Source organism: Falco cherrug, chromosome 13, assembly GCF_023634085.1.
Source record: "Falco cherrug isolate bFalChe1 chromosome 13, bFalChe1.pri, whole genome shotgun sequence".
Taxonomy (NCBI): Eukaryota; Metazoa; Chordata; class Aves; order Falconiformes; family Falconidae; genus Falco; species Falco cherrug.
In genome coordinates, this window is record NC_073709.1 from 13,760,950 (window position 1) to 13,779,669 (window position 18,720).

General features: G+C 37.9%; 1 protein-coding gene across 1 annotated transcript in view; it reads left to right on the forward strand.

The window, feature by feature from the left end:
• The window catches only part of TTC27 (tetratricopeptide repeat domain 27), a 126,738-nt gene extending 115,365 nt beyond the window's left edge, over positions 1-11,373 (forward strand). The window contains exons 17-20 of the mRNA XM_055725910.1: positions 3,453-3,650; positions 7,093-7,204; positions 7,788-7,888; positions 11,129-11,373. Of these exons, the coding sequence (XP_055581885.1) occupies positions 3,453-3,650; positions 7,093-7,204; positions 7,788-7,888; positions 11,129-11,251 (534 nt within the window). The 3' untranslated portion in view covers positions 11,252-11,373. The remainder of the gene's footprint in view (positions 1-3,452; positions 3,651-7,092; positions 7,205-7,787; positions 7,889-11,128) is intronic.
• The last annotated feature ends 7,347 nt before the right edge of the window (positions 11,374-18,720 follow it).

Consider the following 18,720-nt stretch of genomic DNA (forward strand, 5'->3'; position numbering starts at 1 on the left):
TAATAAAAGACAAAAGCCCAGTGAATTATCTGTAGTTTCAGCTAGTAGATCAGTCACTAAAGGACCTGAGGAGAAACCTTACCTGTTGTAATAGTCAGTTTAGCCTCTGATTTACTCATCTGAGGTGGTAAATATACCTGAAAGATTTCTGCAACTGCTTTGCACCACATGCATGCTGGTGGAGACAAGCAGTCTTTATTGCATGGAAAGTTACAGTTCTATGACTGCAACAAAGTTATTTTGTCGGTGGAAAAGCTGCTTTGCTACATTGCTTTCAGAAACCAAATGTTCATCCTGGGCTGTCAAAGCATATGAATTCAGAAGCATGGGCAAATGTTTCCTTTCTGCAATTCTGCGTTCTTGAGAATCTAGCAAAGTTTTTCTGTTACCCTTTCCATCAAATATCATCCTTATTTCAGCAGTTCAGATCGCCAGGCTGTTTCTAATAAAAGTCTGCAAGAGCACATTCCAAGTGGATTTTGAGGAGCAAGGGCAGGAATTAATTTCTGGAGCTCTGCTTCTTTTAAGTTAGCTCACTAATGGCAATTGTCTTTGTTAAAAAGCTTTGATTTGGGAGGGGCAGAGGGAGAGCTCATAGACTGCAGATTTGTCATTTTGCATCTAGTACCTGAGGGCTCTTTTCTTACTTGAGCACTGTCAGGTTTGATTAGTGTCGGTGAGGCTTCTAAAAAATGGTTTGACCAAGTTAATTTTTATATGAAAGGAGCTGTTTAGAGAATAATTATGGAATGAGATTAGCTCATAGCAAACACAGCATTTAAAAATGATTGGGTTTGTTTCTGAAGTTCTGTCCCATGATCTCTGTTGTTCAGTTTTTAGTAAACATTATTCACAAAAGCAAAGGAGAAGAAGGAATGCAGATGGTGTGATGTCACACTAAGCACAAACTGTCTGCACAGTGGTCATATAGAGCTCAGTTCATTAAAAGAGGCATTAAAAAAAGAAAACAACATACACACCAAAAAAACCCCCCAACAACAACAAACCTCTGCTGCTTGTGTGCAATCCTGGGCAACAGAGCATTGCTTTAGTAGTTTAGTAAGTTTGGCAGTTGAAAGTGTTTCAAAGATATAAATTAAAATTTAACACTTTTAAGACAACAATCTAAAATGGAAAGCTGTCTTACACTGCTAATACTTTTTGATGATTAGCACAATTCATTTGCAATTTGAAATAGCTTTATTTTACAACCTGGCACAGCCAAGTAGCATTAATGATTCATTACTGTTTAATGGACCCTTTAATCTGGGCCTTCACACTAGTTTTAACTGCTGTAGTGCTAAAGCCTCCATGATGAATTACAAAAAAAGGACATAGATTATTATGATGAAAGTGTAAGCAAAGCCTAAATTCTATGGGAACATGGGTAATTTTCCAGTTGCTAAATCCTACTGACTAAGAAACTTTTTTTCCATGTGCAAACAAAATATCATTGGCTTTAAATCTCTTGTTAAATATACATGACATTCACGTGAACTAACTTTCTGGACTTTGAGTAGCAATTTTGTTAAACTGAGAAATTGATTGAGAAGTCATACATGTATGTATGAATCCCCAGGACCAGTTCTAGTTGCTTTTCAAAAGTGAACATAATTAATGTTTCTTTTTACACCTCTTTTATGTTTGTTATTACAATGCTTAGTAATGGAATATCAATACTTGCTGGTGTTTTTCTATCAAGTCATTACAGAGGACCCGCTTCATACAGTGATGGGGTTTAGTCCCTTAGAATCCAAATCATAAATGTAGTATCAGTTTCAGAACTTCTGGACTATTAGTAGTTGATCATGTTTTCCATTATTTTAAGTCAAAATCCAAGCTCTTTAACAGAAAATAAAAGAAAGAACAGCCAGTTTATCATATCATTTTATAAGGGCTATACTGTTATGGTTTAGGAGGGAAAAGGGGAGAGCTGTTTAGCTGACGTTCAGATGCTACTATGATTTCATATTGATTCTGAAAAGATGCCAGGGAGATGTATAATTTTTTCACTTCTTCTGTTACATTGATTTATTTCATAACATCATCAGCCACTTTGATTTATTTGGGCTGTTTTGCCAAAGATTTCGTATATCTGAGAAAACCCAGTAATTAATTTTTGGGATGCATGTTAATTGAGTCATTCTATAGGAAAAAACTTGGGTTGGGAAAATGATTTATCACAAATACTAAACTGCATATGTTCTTATTTTAAGTGTAATATACTTTGGTACTATCATAATCTTTGCATAGCTTTCTGCCAGTGAACTATGCCTTGGTTTGTGAGGATGCACTCCTATCCTACTTTTACTAGAGTAGCAGTATATTTGTGTGGTTCGGGGCTATTCACAGATCATCTTTGAAATTAGTTTTATTACTGTCTTGATATTAATGTTGCCATTAATGTGATTTCATTGTAAGTATTACCACATGGAAAAAGTTGTTGAAGCATTACAGTGGACAACTGATAGCCTCACAAATTAGGAAGTACCAGCATGAAGGTGTTTGTATACTTTTTATGGGCCCATCTTGAATGCAGGCTCATGAGACTTCCATTTCGTTTTTATCATTATTCCTTCGCCAGTCTCTGTCTCATCAACTACAAAAAAGAGGTAGTTCTCACTTAGTAAGCCCACAGCTTTTCTGGGTTTTATTTTCCTGTAATTGACCATATGATCCATTACCTTAATTTACATTTGCTGTTTCTGATTTATTGAGAAGGAACTGGGGCACAGTAAAACTGTTTCCTAATTTTCAGTGTCCAGTTTGGGACAGAAAACTCATGTATTTTTCAGGGATGCTTGGTATTTTGTAGCATTTCACGCTTGCAGAGTCCAGCTCCCATTGAGCTCACCAGCAACTGCACACGTTCAGCATTTTTGCAGGTCAGATCCCACCTTCTCAAGCCATTGAATGAGCACTTGCTAAAAATTTGATTGAACTGACTTGACTAGCAATTCACCAGAAGTGCATTAAACACAGTTTCCCAAGGTGCTATGCAGTTGTCTTCCAGTTTCCATCTCACCCACTATACATCTTTCCATTTCTGCAGGTAGTTAAATAAAGATCCTGTAAACAGTGTCTTCTGTTACCTAAATTAGTCTGATTCAGCCTGTTTACTGATCTTTTTATAACCATATTATAAGGTGAAAATATCTTTAGGATAATGCCACAATTTCGTATACCATTCTTTTTCACACTAGCCTGCCACAGTAACCCAAATTTCTGTTTTAGCTCTTTGGCTTCACCAGCCACAGAATCTTATAAATGAGGTTTAAATCAGTTGAATTACTCCCGTAATAATGTATATCATAGTAAAATCTGTACTTGTCGTGTGGTACTATATTTGTATTTTACTGAATAATTAATAGGGACCAAATATTACCATTATCATTATATATACTGATGTTGATTTGGTTGAAATAAAAACTCTTTCCTGCTGCTTTTTTAAGGTGCTGGCTATTCTGGTCAGAGCAGTAGTGGATGGTATGGCAGATCGTGCTGGAGCGGTAGCAAGTGGATTGAAAGGGAAATTGCAAGAGCTCTTGGGCAGAGTGACTTCACGAGTGACAAACGACGGGAACATCTGGAGGCTTTATGCCCAACTTTATGGAAATGGACAGAATGATAGTGGTGAAGATGTTGAAAAGGTAAATGTGTTTTATGGTTAGACACTTCTGGTACAAACCTTCTGTTCTTTAACAAACTATAGTGCTATAGATAGACATGCTCTTGTTCCAGACATGTTTCGCTTTAGTGTTTGGGTAAGCTTATTTTCTGCTTTTTGTGTTCCTACAGCACACGTTTTTATTATCTAACAGAAACAAGATGTTATACATCAGGTTTTGTGGATTTAAAAAAGATATCTCTCTTTTATCAGTGGTTCATTTTAAAATGTCCTATCACAGCATATGTGCATTCATTGTCTTGGACTTATATTCTGCAACTTTTCTTGGCAGCAGTCTAATATCTATAATGGTGGCAGTGTATTGTTTTGGGTTTTTTTATTGGAATCTTTGATTCTTAAGACAAGGTATTGCAGCTTCTGCAAAAAAGTGGATCTTAATAGCATGATCCAGTGGCATCATAAGCCATCTGTATTCTTCGCAGTCACTAAGGGAATATGTGTTTAAGATAGTCTTTACCACACTTCAAGTTCCAGAGTAAAAGTGCTTTGTCCTTTCTCAGCTTAAAATGGAATTAAATAATGCTATTTAATTCTTAATTTGTTGAACCATTGGTTTCTGTCTACCCATCTCTGGTTTTGCTACATTCACTTCCATCTCTTGTTTCTATCACTTCCCAAGTAATTGAGTTGATTGCATTTCCAAAATAACTGCTCTGCACTGCTAGAAGTGTTTACTTCGTTGTATGCTGGAGTGTGCATACAACTCTATTTGGTATTAAATTTCCAAAATTCAAATAGCCTTGTATACTCCAAAAATACTTACGGGTTATCAGATCTTCACTGAAGCTGAAAATACACAAGGTCAGCATTCGGTATGTGTTTCCTGATGGGGGGTGTGCCTTTGGCCTGGGCAAAAATTTCAGTCTGGAGGATTGCTTGTCGCTTGATGTCAAGCATGTTAGATGTCAAGATGTTAAATTTATAATTGTTTTCACCTTGCTCATTGTCTTCCTCTATGCTCTGCCCTGTGAAATGCCTTGTTTAGCCATTGTCAGTATTCATTATACCTCCAATTCCTCCCTTTTTTCGTTCCCTATTTTTCTTTACAGCTGAACAATAAAAGGGATTTGGCCTATTTAGAATTCAGAAATACAGACATTGCAATATCCTGTAATATATCCTCAGATTCTTACTCAGACATGCAAAGTAGCAGAGGCCCTGTCTATACTATAAATGTAATCATTTCAGAATCTGGTTACATCACAGTGTTTTTCACTAACCCAGTTAAAAACATGGTTTCAATTTGTAGAGTAGACAGGACTTTAGCTGTTTTTCCTAATCAAGACTGGTTATGGAACACGCTTAGTCTAGCTTGCCCTGCAAAATGGAACTATGTTTATAAATACTTAAGGTATACTTATGTGTGTATCCAAGTATCCTGGTATGACAGTACCATAGATATAGGTCATGAAAGAGCAAAACTGCCTACACTATATTAGTTTTACAGTGTAAAAATTAATTTACGTATTAATTACTACATAATCACTGGTAGCTTTTCTGATATCATAAAGTAAAATTGTTTAAAAACTTATTTGTTGGCTTTACTGCCACAAGCACCATCATGCGTCAGTCGGATATTAAGTGAATACAACTATCTGTAGAAAAATTCCAGATGTATTGTTGCAGTTTTCCACCCACATTTATTATGCAAAAGGTCAACAAATTTTGAAAAGGCATTATTTACTATATTGTGGCATCATATGACAAAGAGATGGGAGCAAACCTATCACAGTGTCATGTACCTCCTTACAAATTTAGGGTTTAACCTTTATTCCATAATGTAATACCTTATTTAGTGCAGATTTAATTATAGTTAACCAATGTTGTTCCTAACACTGCATTGAAAGAACCTTCTATGTCTGGCGATTTTAAAGAGTGGGTTGGTGGTTGGTTTGGGTTTTTTTTTACCTTTCTGCTGTGATGCTCTATCTGATGCCATGAATCACCAGAGCCTACAGTTACAATTCACAATAGTGCTTTGTAAATTGAATCAAAGGCAGACAGAGTTTACAAGTTAGGAGTGTAAAACTATTGAAGTGTTGGGTTTGTGGTTTTTTTCTTTAGCTCAGCATATATTTACTTTTACACTTTTATGTATCCGACCTGCCACCTCATTCAGTACTTCATTCTTTCCTATGCTGAATGCAGTCCAGTCCACCCCTTTCCCACCAAGGAATCTTTCCAACCTTCAGGTTTCCTGCTAATCCATACCCAGGCTATGAAACCCTTCTGTTCCTTGAACTTTCCCCAGCTCACAACTGTTTCCTTCCAGGATAAGTCCAGGTTCCAGAAGTGCAAACAAACAGCCCACAAGACTTTGAATTCTTTCCCTTCCCTGACATCTGTCAGCAAAAACCCCTAATTTGCTGCTCTGACTCAGACACGTGCAGGCTGAAATCAGACTGCAGTAAAAACTGTTGTTCCTTCTCTTGGAAGTTCTTGCCTCTGCTGGGCAGAACTACTACCAATTATAACTGAGGTTAATATAAAAAAATATGTGCTCTGGTCTGACTTAATACACCTTTACTGCAATTTACAGCAGCATGCCCATGCCATAGTGATTACAACTCTGGTGGGAAGAAGAAGGTAGAAGCTTCTGGGGTGATGACCCCCAAATTTAATCTGTCTTTGCTCAGCAATCAGAAGTCTTTATTGCACTCATGTGCATGTACCACACCGAAGTGTTTTATTCCTTTATATGATATTTAAACTCTTTAAAAAGATAATTGAAGAGTTGTCACTGACCCAAGCCATGTAACTTCCAACGTATATTTGTTTTGTATTTCTGGTGTTGTAGAAAGAAAAAAAAAAACTTGAATGCAAAAATTAATTTCTTCTGCTTAAATTTTTCATGGGTGTTGGGGTTTTTTTTTTTCTTAATGGGACCCTCCTTCCATATTGTTTAAATTTATTTTTCCTGTTCACACTGAGTACCAGAGCAGTGTGGCAGTTAAAAGCTGTGTCTGTAAAATACATTATTCACCAAGAATACATATACAGAAAGAAAGCTTTGATGTATTCAGTTATAATTTTTTTAGGTACAAAATTGCTGTTCAAAGTGTGAGTACGTACAAGTATTTTTCCATTTTTCATGTGTATTTAATTATGATGACTTGGCAAACATCGGTCACATCCATCAGTCTAGACAGATTTTTAAAAGATAAAAATTAGACACGTTACTTTGTATGCCTCTCATACTCGAGATGCAATGTTGGTGAATAACATCTGTGTTACAGCTGGTGCATACCGTTGCAGAGAAGGATACTACTCCAACTCACAGGAAATAAAGCATAGTAAAGATATATTAATTTTCTGGATTGAGCATTAATTTCATAGATACTTAAAATTAGATTAGTCTCCTAGTTTTTTTCCTCACATACTGATCGTTTTTTCCCCCCTTGCAGTCACTGCAGTGTCTCACTAAGGCACATAAATGTGAAATTCAATCAAGTGATTGGGAGAAAGATGTTTCTTCTTTTAAGGAGGTGGTGAAAGGAGCCATAGAGATTGCACATGGTATGTTCTACCTGAAAAGAACTTTTATTGTTCATGGAGAGTGTAGTAAATGTTTATTAAGCTTAATAACAAAATAATATTCTACTTTACCCATTATATTTATTCCTGCTGTTGAAGTCCTCTACCAGAAGGCATCATCCTGGTAGTGCATACAAAAATGTGCTTGGAATGAGGCAGAAATTATGTTGGGTGAGTCAGTAAACATCTGACTGGTAATTAATTTCATGGTTTAGCAATTTCCTAATGCAATGCATCTATAGTTCATTTCAGTCCTCAAATCATCATGTAAGTTTGTGTGTGCCAGTCAGGAAATGTTCAAAACAGACTTGGTAAGACTATTCACTGTATTGTGATATTTATGTTTAAGACAGATACATATACCTGTTGGGTTTAGAGTTATCTTCTCAAAATTCCTTGGCATTCTTTTTTTGTGTGTTTCTTTTGGGGGATATTACATTTAAAGAATTGTCTATGGAAGGTAAGGTATCAAGATTTTTAATTAAATGTTGTTGTTTAAAATGTATTGATATAGAGATAATGCTTTTTTGTTTTGCGGTCCTTTTCTTCTGTGCTTGGATTCTAGTGGCTATAAAATGCAGCAAGAACAAACCTAATCATCAGGAAGCTTTGCAGATACTTTCTTCAGCTCGGCTCAACTTACGTGGCTTGTCATCCAAAGCAAAGGTAGGAATGTTTGAAAGGTAGGAATTCTTATTTGAAAGCTAGGAATCTTTGTTCTGTTGCCAGAAACCATTTCTCTGTTTTGAGTCAATTATAGATCAGATGATACAGTGCAACAGGGAGGTATTATCAGATGGATATTCACCTCTGTGCTGTATAGGATTCCAGTTATAAGCAGACTTTTGTTTCCCTTCTTCCTGCTAGTCTTTGACTGAAATAAACGTACTAGTCTAAGAGATAGCATTGACGTATTAGAGTAAGTTAGAATTTTACTTAAAATGCTGGGCAAACAGACTCAAACATTTGGAAGAAATCAGTCATTTCAAAGATCCATTCCATACGTGAGTAGTCATGGGGAGAAGTAGTGCAGTCTCAGAAAGAATGGCCATAAACCTGCAGAAAGGACCAAATTGTGTCAGCACTGCTTTGCCTCACTTGAAGTGTTTTTAAAAACAGAGTTATTTATTAAAGGAGAGAATTTTTAATAAGACTTTCATGGATACCCCACTAATCCAGGTATTAATTTGTTGGGAAATGGCATTATGTTTGAATTATATGCTTGGTTTTTGGTTGTGCCTCCATAGCCAGGCACCCAAAGAGCCAAGTCTGTTTCTGCACCATTATTATCCTAGTTTTACCCTTCATCTTACAAAATGAGACACAGCCATTGTTTAACTGAGGACTGATCTGGAATATATTTTCATTCAAAATACACTTAATGTCCTAAAGAAGTATTCTGCCTGGCTGTGTGTGGGGTTTAGTAAATGTGAATTTCAGAGCTTAAGTTTTATAACATGTGTGCTTGTGATACAAAGTGTTGATCCGTCATCAGTGTGCTAAACTTGGCTCACTCTTTTTAAGCCCTGTAATTTTAAGGATAAAAGCCTAGGAAAGTTGTACAAGCAAATGAAAGCTGGCTCCATAACTGTGCTTTTAGATACTGGCATATGTAAGTCTTCGGAATGTGGTGAAAAAAGGCACAACATCTATGTTTTGTTGTGATTCAGAAAATGGTGGGGTTTTTTTTTAAAAAAAAGTGTGTAGTCTGTAAAGAAAGCAAGACTACTTGACATAAATGATACAAATACAAGTACAGGTAGTTTATATTATGCAAGATTGTGCAGTTATCTAAAAGATTAAGTCTAAGTGAGACTATTAAATTGTATTCTTAGTTCCTGAATGCACTGATTAAATGAACATCTATATTATTGGCATATAATGGTGCCTCTAAGTTTTATGGCACTTCTGGGAAACTGACATGTTTAGAGATAAAGCTATTGGTGTGACCTCACTGTTTTTGCATACTTTCTAAGATGCCTTGTTATTTTTAATTTGAAGTCTTATTGAATTTTCAAAGTGTGTTGTGGTTTAAAAACTCAGTCATCTTTCGTAAGATCCTGTGCACAAACAGTTTAGCACTGTTTATGCCTGTCCAAGCTTGACTGCAGCATCTCCTTTTGCTGCCCTGTAGATCAGTCTTGGTGTGGGGCATTTTTTACTTTTGACAGAGAAAAGGACTTAAAAAAACAGGCTAAGAGCAGGCTTGGCAGTTAAGATTTCAGAAGGAATAAAGGAACAGTGAAAGTAACTTTTAAAAGATAAAATTCCAAAATTTTGTAGGCGGGACATGCAATTGGAGCAAATCAGTAGGTTTTGTACAGTGTGAAACAATGTAACTTAGACTTCTCACCTTTCCTGGGATATCCACCTCTGACATTCCAGCTCCTGCCTTGTGCTGGAATCATGATGCACCCAGTCTGCTCAAGGCTGCAACTTGTTAATGAGCTGCTTTCTGTACAGAGCCTTCTGGGCAGTCACAGCTCTGGCAAAGAGCATAGTGGGCTTTTTTCTGCTGCTTCCCACAATGCACCATTCAGACCTGACAGCTGGGGTCTCCAAAAAGGAGAAAGATCATAGGGCTGTATCATGTGTGAAATGCGGGTACTGTTGTGGGGAAACATGGGGCACAACACCCAAAGAATGATGGTGTGTGAAACTTCCCCACACTGCATCTAGTTGAATAGATTGCTTTGAGGGAGAGGGAGGAGGCAACACAAATAATTATATCATCCTGATTTATTTAGCTGTCTTAGTGAGAAAGAACCAAAATTTTCTGTCACATTCCCAGTGTGAGGGTTTGGGGCTGAAAGAAAAATTTCTGTATTTGTAGTGGGAACATGTTCCTATTTTTGTGTAGGATATTCCTTTGTTCAGTGACAACACTGTTCTGAGGCAGTTGAAGATCTTGGTTCAGGCCTTTTAAGTACATTTTTGTTTATATATGTATCTGTATTGTCCCATTATGTTTTGATGATCTAATGATGTACATATGTACTCCAGAGCAACTTTTGTTTTCTTGGTTTGTTTTTGTCTCTAAATGTAGGCTTTTGGTTTGTGTCAAGTGAAGTGTGAATCACTCTCCCTTTACATAACAAAGAGGAAACATATGTTCAGTGTGTGTGCCCCCCATATATCTGTGGAGTGGTACCTCCAACATTACTCGAGTGGAATGACAGGTCCTGGCCTTGCAATAGCAACAGGTTCTGGTGCAATTCTCAAGACTTAGACAAGTCATTTAGCGTTTGTCTCCCTTGGTTTCCCTGTGAATAGTGATTATGATTGCTCATTAGTTAGCTGCTTTGTGTTTCTGTTATTGTGTTAAGGTCTTTAAGAACAAACTTTTTATTACTCTGTAGTGTTTTGTTTTCTCTTGTATAACTTAATTACAGATTAATGTCGCCACCCACACATGTCGTGACATCAAATGTTAAAATATACTTATTTGAGGTTTTGGAGAAAATGATGCAACAGAAAATTACACTGGAGAAAAACGGCCATTAAAATTCACAACTACTAATTTAGCAGCAGGTGGATTTGTAAACTGCAGTGACAGTATGTGAGATGCTCTTCTAATCTGAGTTTCATGGTAAAGTCCTTCACTTTCGATGGGATCAAGTGTCAGCACAGCCAGTCAGGTCAGAGCAGAAGCCCAGTGCCCACAGGGGAGGGTTCGGCCCCTTTGGCAAAATACCAGGTGTGTGGCACAGACACATGTGTGTGTATATATACACACCTTCTGTTTATTAGCTACAAAATGGCTTTTTTAGAGAGATACACCATCATAGATACCAAAAATTTGAAAGGCAGATAGTGGTGATGAGCTTCCTGTATTCTGTCTCTAAACTGAAACAGAAACTGTATGTATATCTTAAAATAATGTTTTTTATTTTTTTTGTTGTGCAGCAACTTTTTGTAGATGTAACAAGTAATGAGGTTCAGGGTGAGATAGTGGATGAGGTGACAGCTATGGACAACATGATTGCTGAACTTCAGGAGCTGAGCAACCAGCTGAGAGACCAACACTGACATGAGGACCAGATTTTGTGATGGGAAGACGTGTTTCTTTTGCTGAATGAAATTGCTTTTGCTGATGAAATGGTACAATTCTAATGCAACAACACTCTCAATAAACATTTTTCTGTACAGTGCTCTTCTTGTGGTCAGCTTTCTTCAGAGTTCAGGCTGCTTTTTAAGATCATCTGCTCTCTCTCTCTCTCGCTGTCTCACGACGTTGTGTGTTTGGGTTCCTCAGGCCCAGTTTTTCTGGAACAAAGCTACTTGTATTTATAAGGAGATTATTGAGGATTAGTTCTGCCTGCCTGCCTCACACCCAGGCGCCAGGCCTCCGCGGGACGCCCCACCTATGTTGCAAGCCGGGAACAGGAGAGGCGCCAGGGCGGGAGGAGACGGACAAGCACGCCGCAGAGGCGGGAGCTGAGCCCAGCCAATCACCCTCACCTTCGAGGCGGCTAGCCAATCGGAGGGCGCGTCTGTCTGCCACTGGCCAATCAGAGGAGGTGTAGGGCTGGCCTGTCAGTGGTGGGACGCTGAGGTGAGGGCAGGCTGTGGTGACAGGGCGCGCCGGGGGCTGCAGGCGGGAGAGGGGCCGGAGGTGGCTGGCAAGGGCGTCAGGCACTTAACGGTTTTAATTTGTTGTTAATTTGTTATAGGGGAGTAGGAGTCGGGTCCCGAGAGTAAGAATTTAGTCTTTTTTGTTATTCTTGTTTTACAATCAAAGTAGCAAGATATTTGCTGCATCAGGATTTACAAACAGTTATTATTTAAGTAGTATTATATTATTCAATAATACATAAATTGTCCCACGGGCAATAGACTAGCACTTCATTTGTGCCTCGTACAGGCATGAGGATTTTTCCCCCACTGAGGCAGCAATAAAACTGCAATCTAATGCAAAATACTTACATCTGACTAGACCTGAGTAAGTTATTTTCATTTGTACTATTTTGCATTGCTTCATTTTTAAGCATCTTTGTTATAGCTCTTTTTAAAGCAGGATTATTTTTTCAAGGTTTTCCAGAAACATGAAAAATAGTCTCCTCACTCATCACAATTTTAGCTTTTTTTTTTCTGTATGAGAATGATGCAGTCTCTAGAAATGTGGTTATCTATATCCTGGATATGCACCATCTGTGGTACAGTCATTAAAGCTATACCGTTACTAAATGGCAAGAATACTCTCCCTGAAGAGAAAGTCTTAAGGTAAAAGGAAACCAAACAATTAACTGGATTTGAAGCAGCAGTAAAAGCATGGTTTTTTGGTGTGTGAAGGGAGAAACCATCTTGATGCTTTTGTAAAGCTTTGTATCCTTGTAAAGTTTCTTAGAATGGAGAGCAAATTATTGGCTCCCAGTATTTTAACATGAGATTCCCACAAAAATTACTATATTAGCAATGGGTTTACCTGCTAGTTGCGGGAGAGCTGGCTCCAAAACACTTCTTCATTGAAGTGGCCCAGAAAGGCATGAGGCATTAAAGTTTGTGCAGAGTGAATTTGCTGGGTATATGCCCATTTTGCTCGTATGTATAGTGAGGGGCCCACCTGACTGAAAAAAATGAGTCTGTGAGTTTTGGGACAAACTCCTAGCACTACTATCTTTTTATAATTACATTTTGATATGATTTACTTTATTCACAAAGGAAAAGAGACAATCTTTACTATTTTGTTCCCAGCATTTTTATTGGGAAGAAAGGGTTTAAGTGTGGAACTGTTTGGTGGCAGAAAAATGTCCATTTTTCTTGTGATCTTACATCAAATTTTAAACCAGAATTATGTGTTCCACTATCAATTTTAAAACATGAGACTTGAATTCAGTTATCTTGATTGAAAAGAAAATAATTTCCAGTCTATATGCAGAACATGAAGCCGCATTAATTTACGTGTAATGGCCTCTGCCTAGCATTTAATAAGGATAGATGGGAAGTTAACATTTCATATAGAATAGTACAAAGGTCTGTGAGAAGGCCTCTATTTCATTATCCTTTTGAATTTTTTTTATTTTGAAAATTATTTTTGTTTCTTTGCCGAAGGCGGTCACATGAAAAAGTCATTCTGCTCTTCCAGTGCCTCTCCCCTGCAGTACTTATTCTCAGCACAGATTTTTTTCCTCATTTGAGCTTCCCTCTCTTAGCAGATGTGTGGAATATAAACAACTTTGTCTTTCACCTAACAAAGGGAAAGCCTACTATCCACAGGCAGTGTGTTCCTGAAGAGTGAGATGACTAGTGTTATGACAGCATGCCAGTTTTCCTGTCATAATTTGTATAATAGATGGGAAGTATATTCAGAGACTTAAAAACACACAATTTTAAATATGTGCACGCACCACTATATGTGGTGTGGAAGATGGAGAGGCAGGAGCTGGCTCACCATTCAGGAGACACTGGGTTTCAGAAGAGATAACCATCCCAGAAGATCTCAGCCACTTCATCCATGAGATTGAACGCCTGATGTCAATCTCTTGCCAGGTATGTTCTTGCTACCTCTCTCTTTGTATTAGATGCATTTTCATCTTCCTCAGATACAAGGTGAACCTATACTGCTGCTTTGGAGTTCATCACAGGGGCCTTGTAAAACTTTACAGATGCAAAAGCCACCACAGTTCTTCTGTGGTACTCATTTTCTGTACTCATGCCAGCAGCATTTGGTTCAGAATAGCTCTAGGAGACCATTCTCATGAAGACAATGTTTCTATAAAAGCTTTGACTGTCAAAAAACCCTGCTAGTATGGAAAGAGGAAGGGTCGTTTCCTAAACAGACTGCAGACTTTCCAGATCTCCGTCTAATGGGGAGCATCTGTCTTGTAACATGGAATGTCTTTCACTCGGATCACTCCCATGACAACTGCAGAATCCTCAGGGGTTTAGCAAAAATGGACAGGCTTTTCCCAATGTAGTTGTCACACACACTTACAAATAGCTTTACAACATCTATGTTATTTTCAAGGGCTTTATGTACAGCTATATAATAACTATTACTTAGTGTAGCATGGACTCGATTAAGCAGTATTTTGCAGGAATGGTTTGCAGTTCACAGTACAACTTCACGTGCTTCTGAACTTTTTTACTTTAGAACTGGGGTCCTCAAACTACGGCCCGTGTGCCAGATATGGCCCCCCAGTGTCCTAAATCCAGCCCCCGGTATTTACAGACGCCCCCCCGGGCATGGGGGGGGGGGGGGGGGGGACGGGGGACACCAAGCAGCCACAGATGACTTCCTGCCACTTAATCCATGCACTGGCCCCCTGTTTAAAAAGTTTGAGGACCCCTGCTGTAGAAGTAGGAGGGATTACCCATTTTGTCATCTATTTGCCATTAGGGCTAATTCGGCGTGAAAGAGAGGTAAGAAGAATGAGTCTGCCTACCCAGATGGGGAAAGCAACAGTCTCAGGGTTTTGAAGATGATTATAAAGCCAATAAAGCTTGAAGGTTGTATGATGTATGAAAAATAATTTATTTCAGTGGCCTAAGAGGGTTTGCGCATATGTTTTTGACCTAATATGGTTCAACTTATGATGTGCTTTCAGCCAATGGTGGTTAGAACCCAGGGAAGGTCTCCTGATTCACCCGGAGGGCTGTGTCTACACAGAGGAAGTGTACACAGCTGGGTGTGGTGCTAAAAGGTTTTCTTACACTTCGATATTACTCATGCACAGAAATGAATGTTCTTGGGGCTGGTGAGGCCATGCTGACTCAGGCAGGCAGGTCATCCCAAATAAACACCAGTAAGTGTTGTGTTCCGCATCACATTGTCCTTGATGTTTCTGCCACCGCACTGGCTGGTACCTTCAGAAAGGCAGGCAGCCCTCATCGTATCGTTCATGCAGAGCTCTGGACCAAAAATGCCTTGGAAAGAAAGCAAGCTTGGAATAGTTTTTCAGATCTAAAAATTATATATGAATTATATGCAAATACAGAGGATGCATTTAGCTTTCAGATACATATGTACATTGGTTAAAACTACACCTCTAATTATTTTCAAAATAAATAAGGCAGAAAAAATCAGCTATTAATTTTATCCTGCTTTGGAGAGGTACTTCCCAAGAAGGTATAAAGTCACTTTGACATTATTTTCACTTAGCTCTTTAGTATTTCTGTCTCAGTGTCACTGACTGTATGAATGACAGTACAGATGGACATAATGTATTTCAGGGGATAAAAGGAAGCTAGAAAACCTCATGCTATTTCCAGAGTAATACAAATTAAAATATTAGACTGGTATTTAATTTTTCTTCATCTGTGCTCCTGCAGAGCTCTGTATCAGAAGTGTGTACAAAATAGGGAAAAGGTTAACAGCTGATTGTGTGCAACTGGTGGTCTCTGAACTTAAAAATAACAGAAATTTGATACGAAAATCTTATTCTAAAGAGGAAAAAATTATCAACTGGATGGAGTTGTTTTCAGTGTGATTACTCAAACTGAAGTGCTTTGTGTTTCAAAAATTATCTCAAAAAATTAATTTGTTTTTGTTTATATTGTGTGTATATATGTGTGTAAGCACATACGTATGTATGCATATCTAAATGTGCATATACATACATACATTTGATCATGTGTATGTCATAGAAATAGTTCTAAATTATGAAGGTGTAAGAGGTACATTTACAGGAAGGTATATCTCATGAAAGCAGCATGCATTACAGAGACTGGAACATGTGTCAGCCTCCTATCTGTGAATTTCTAGCATGTTTGCCACTAAGTGCTGACTACAAGATTGATATTCTTCCTTTTAAAAAATGACTAGTTATTTTGGGTGTACTGGTGAGAAAATCTTTAATGGTGCCTGACATAAGAAATAAATGTGCTAAGCACTCTCAGAAAATCAGACAGAGCCTTTCCATTTCTCCTACATTACTCATCCAAAGTCCCTATTTTCAAAGCCCTGTTCAGATCTGACAGCATTAGGCCTAAATATAAGCCTGAACATGGATCATCTAAATTTGTTATTAACCAGCAATAACTAGAGACTTTGTGAATGTTCACTGTAGTTCAGGGGGAAAAAAGCTTTACTTTCGTAATTAAATACCATTAAACACTGTCTGCCTGAAGTCTGAACTTGCTGCTCTCTCTCTTTCAACTCCATTCTCCAGAGAATTTTTTATTGCTGGTCTACTGGTTAGGTTTAAAATATGTAAATGGAAGTATTTTAACATATATTGTTTTCATTTTTTTATTTACATAAGAAATTTCCTATGATGTCTGCCATTACAAAACTGTGGTTTCATCCCTTTATGAAGCATTCTAAATTCAAATAGTAATAGAATTTACTTTGTATTAAGGCTGAAGAATGAACAGAGTGGAATTCTAGAAATAATTTTATCACAAAATTTTGATTGTTACCTTGAATTAAGACAGACATGGATAGCACTTACTTTAAGAAGTGCTTTAATTTGCATTTCTGAAGATGCTTTATGCACACAAGTGCATGTAAAAGATGTACCTATCCCCTGTTGAGAACTGCCAAATCAGTAACACTTTTTTTTTTTTTTTTTTTTTAGCTAAAAAGTCATAAGCAACTCAGACCAGATGTAGAAAAGTCCATCCTGTACATTTTACATGGTAGGTTTCAGAAATAAAACTGGCAAATGGGGTGAATTTCACAATGTCAATGTCAGTAAAATATTTACTGTTATGCAAAAGCCATTGCAATAATGCAATACAGATAGTTTTTACACCATTCGGAAGTACTTGTAAATAGATAGGTTTCAGTCAACAAGTAGCTTATTCAGGCATGTGCTCAAATATAGTAGCTGCATTCATTAGACAAACATTTCTATTAATCCCTCAGCTACACTAATAAAAGAGTAATCCTTTACAGGCTGAATGTAGTAGCAGAGGATTCTTTTTTTAACTATTAACATCCTTCAAAGACCAAGGTCTAATCATTATTAGTGGCTGGTTTTGGTTTTCTGCAAAAGAGTTGAAAACTGATAAACCTTGGCAGCATGTTAAGTTAAATTCCTTACTGAAAATGGAGATTCCCTTACTGTTACAAGCAGCTTATAATATATAGTATATCTTAAGTGGGTTTGTTTCTGCTCTTTAAACAAGCAAAAACCCCAGAGAACAACAGCAATCTTCTTGGGCTTTTTTTGTTTGTTTGTTTTAATATTTTTATAGCATTTGCCCTTTCACTCACTTCTTTCACACTTTTGATTCCATTATTAAGGCAAGAAAAGTAAGTCTGGGGATTCAGGCTGGCTTCACTGATCAAGACAAGGGTGCTGGGTGGGGACAAGACAAGTAAGCGAGTCACTGCCCTTCTGTACTGGGATAGATAAAAGACTTATTATAAATTTAATCCAGTAATGCTGATCTAAACCTAAACTGGGTCTTTGCAAGAACAGGGTGGTTTGGGATCAAAAATATGTGACAATTAACTCTGCTTTCTGTATAGAGCAGTTTTCCAAGTTGACCCAAGTATGAAAGTCCATTTTTCTGTTTCCAGTTTACTCTGACCTGAATGTTTGCTCAGAACACACCAAGAACTGTTTAGTCACCAGTGATGTCACATATCCCTTTTTCATTTTTTTCCCTATTTACTTTAAACCTCAGTGACCTGTGAGTCAACTACAACAGTTCTTGGCCAAAAATCAGTGTAATGAACCAGGCAAAGAAATACCAGCCCATAGGCCATGCAATGGAAAATTGGGATTAACAGCGTGAAAATCTTCAAAACTGCAACTTAGCCTATTAATGACATACTGCTGAAGTGAAGCAGCTAGATTTTGCAACTCACGTTTAGAACTTCACCCCTACAATTCAGCTGTTCTCCACTGTCATCTCTAAATGAGAATCATATGCTTTTCATGTTAGGTGCAATCATTCCATCAACCTCCAGGCCTCTTGTCCCACTTAATTTTCAGTTTCTGCTCACTGGAATGGTCATCCTGCAATCATGGACACTACCTTTCTGTTTCTTTCTCCAGCTTCTCTGGCACTGGTTGGCTTGCCCAGCTTTGTGTGATCTCTCAGATCTCTGCCAGTTTTGTGACCTTTGGTCCCTGGAAAAGCACCCCTGATATTTATAGTTCTTTGTGTGCTTTTGCCCCACAGCAGTTTTGTTTTGTCCCTTTCCAGTACTAGTGCCCTTTCTTCCCCTCCCTGTAATCTCTCTTCCCCACTTCTTTGAGTGTGAGAACTCTCTACAAGTTCTTGATAGGAAAGATTCTGGGAAAGTCCATAAGGTTGCAATTAGTGTAGAGAGTAGCTAGCAGCAACATAAAAAACGTAATTTGTAGTGAGATGAGAGTTAGTTGAAGGATTGGAAAAAGGGCGTTTTTCCCTCTGCCTTAGCTGAGCCCCTTGGGGATGAGACAGAGGGCACCTGTATGTTTAAAAGGGGTAAAGAAGCACTGTAAACCTGTGCCAGAAAACTGAGAGAAGGGGGGGAGAGTTGCAGCGCAGAGATGGTGGTGATGGTCCCCATGGAACTGCTGAAACAAGGAAAAAAAGATTAGTCCTATTCATCAGGCAGG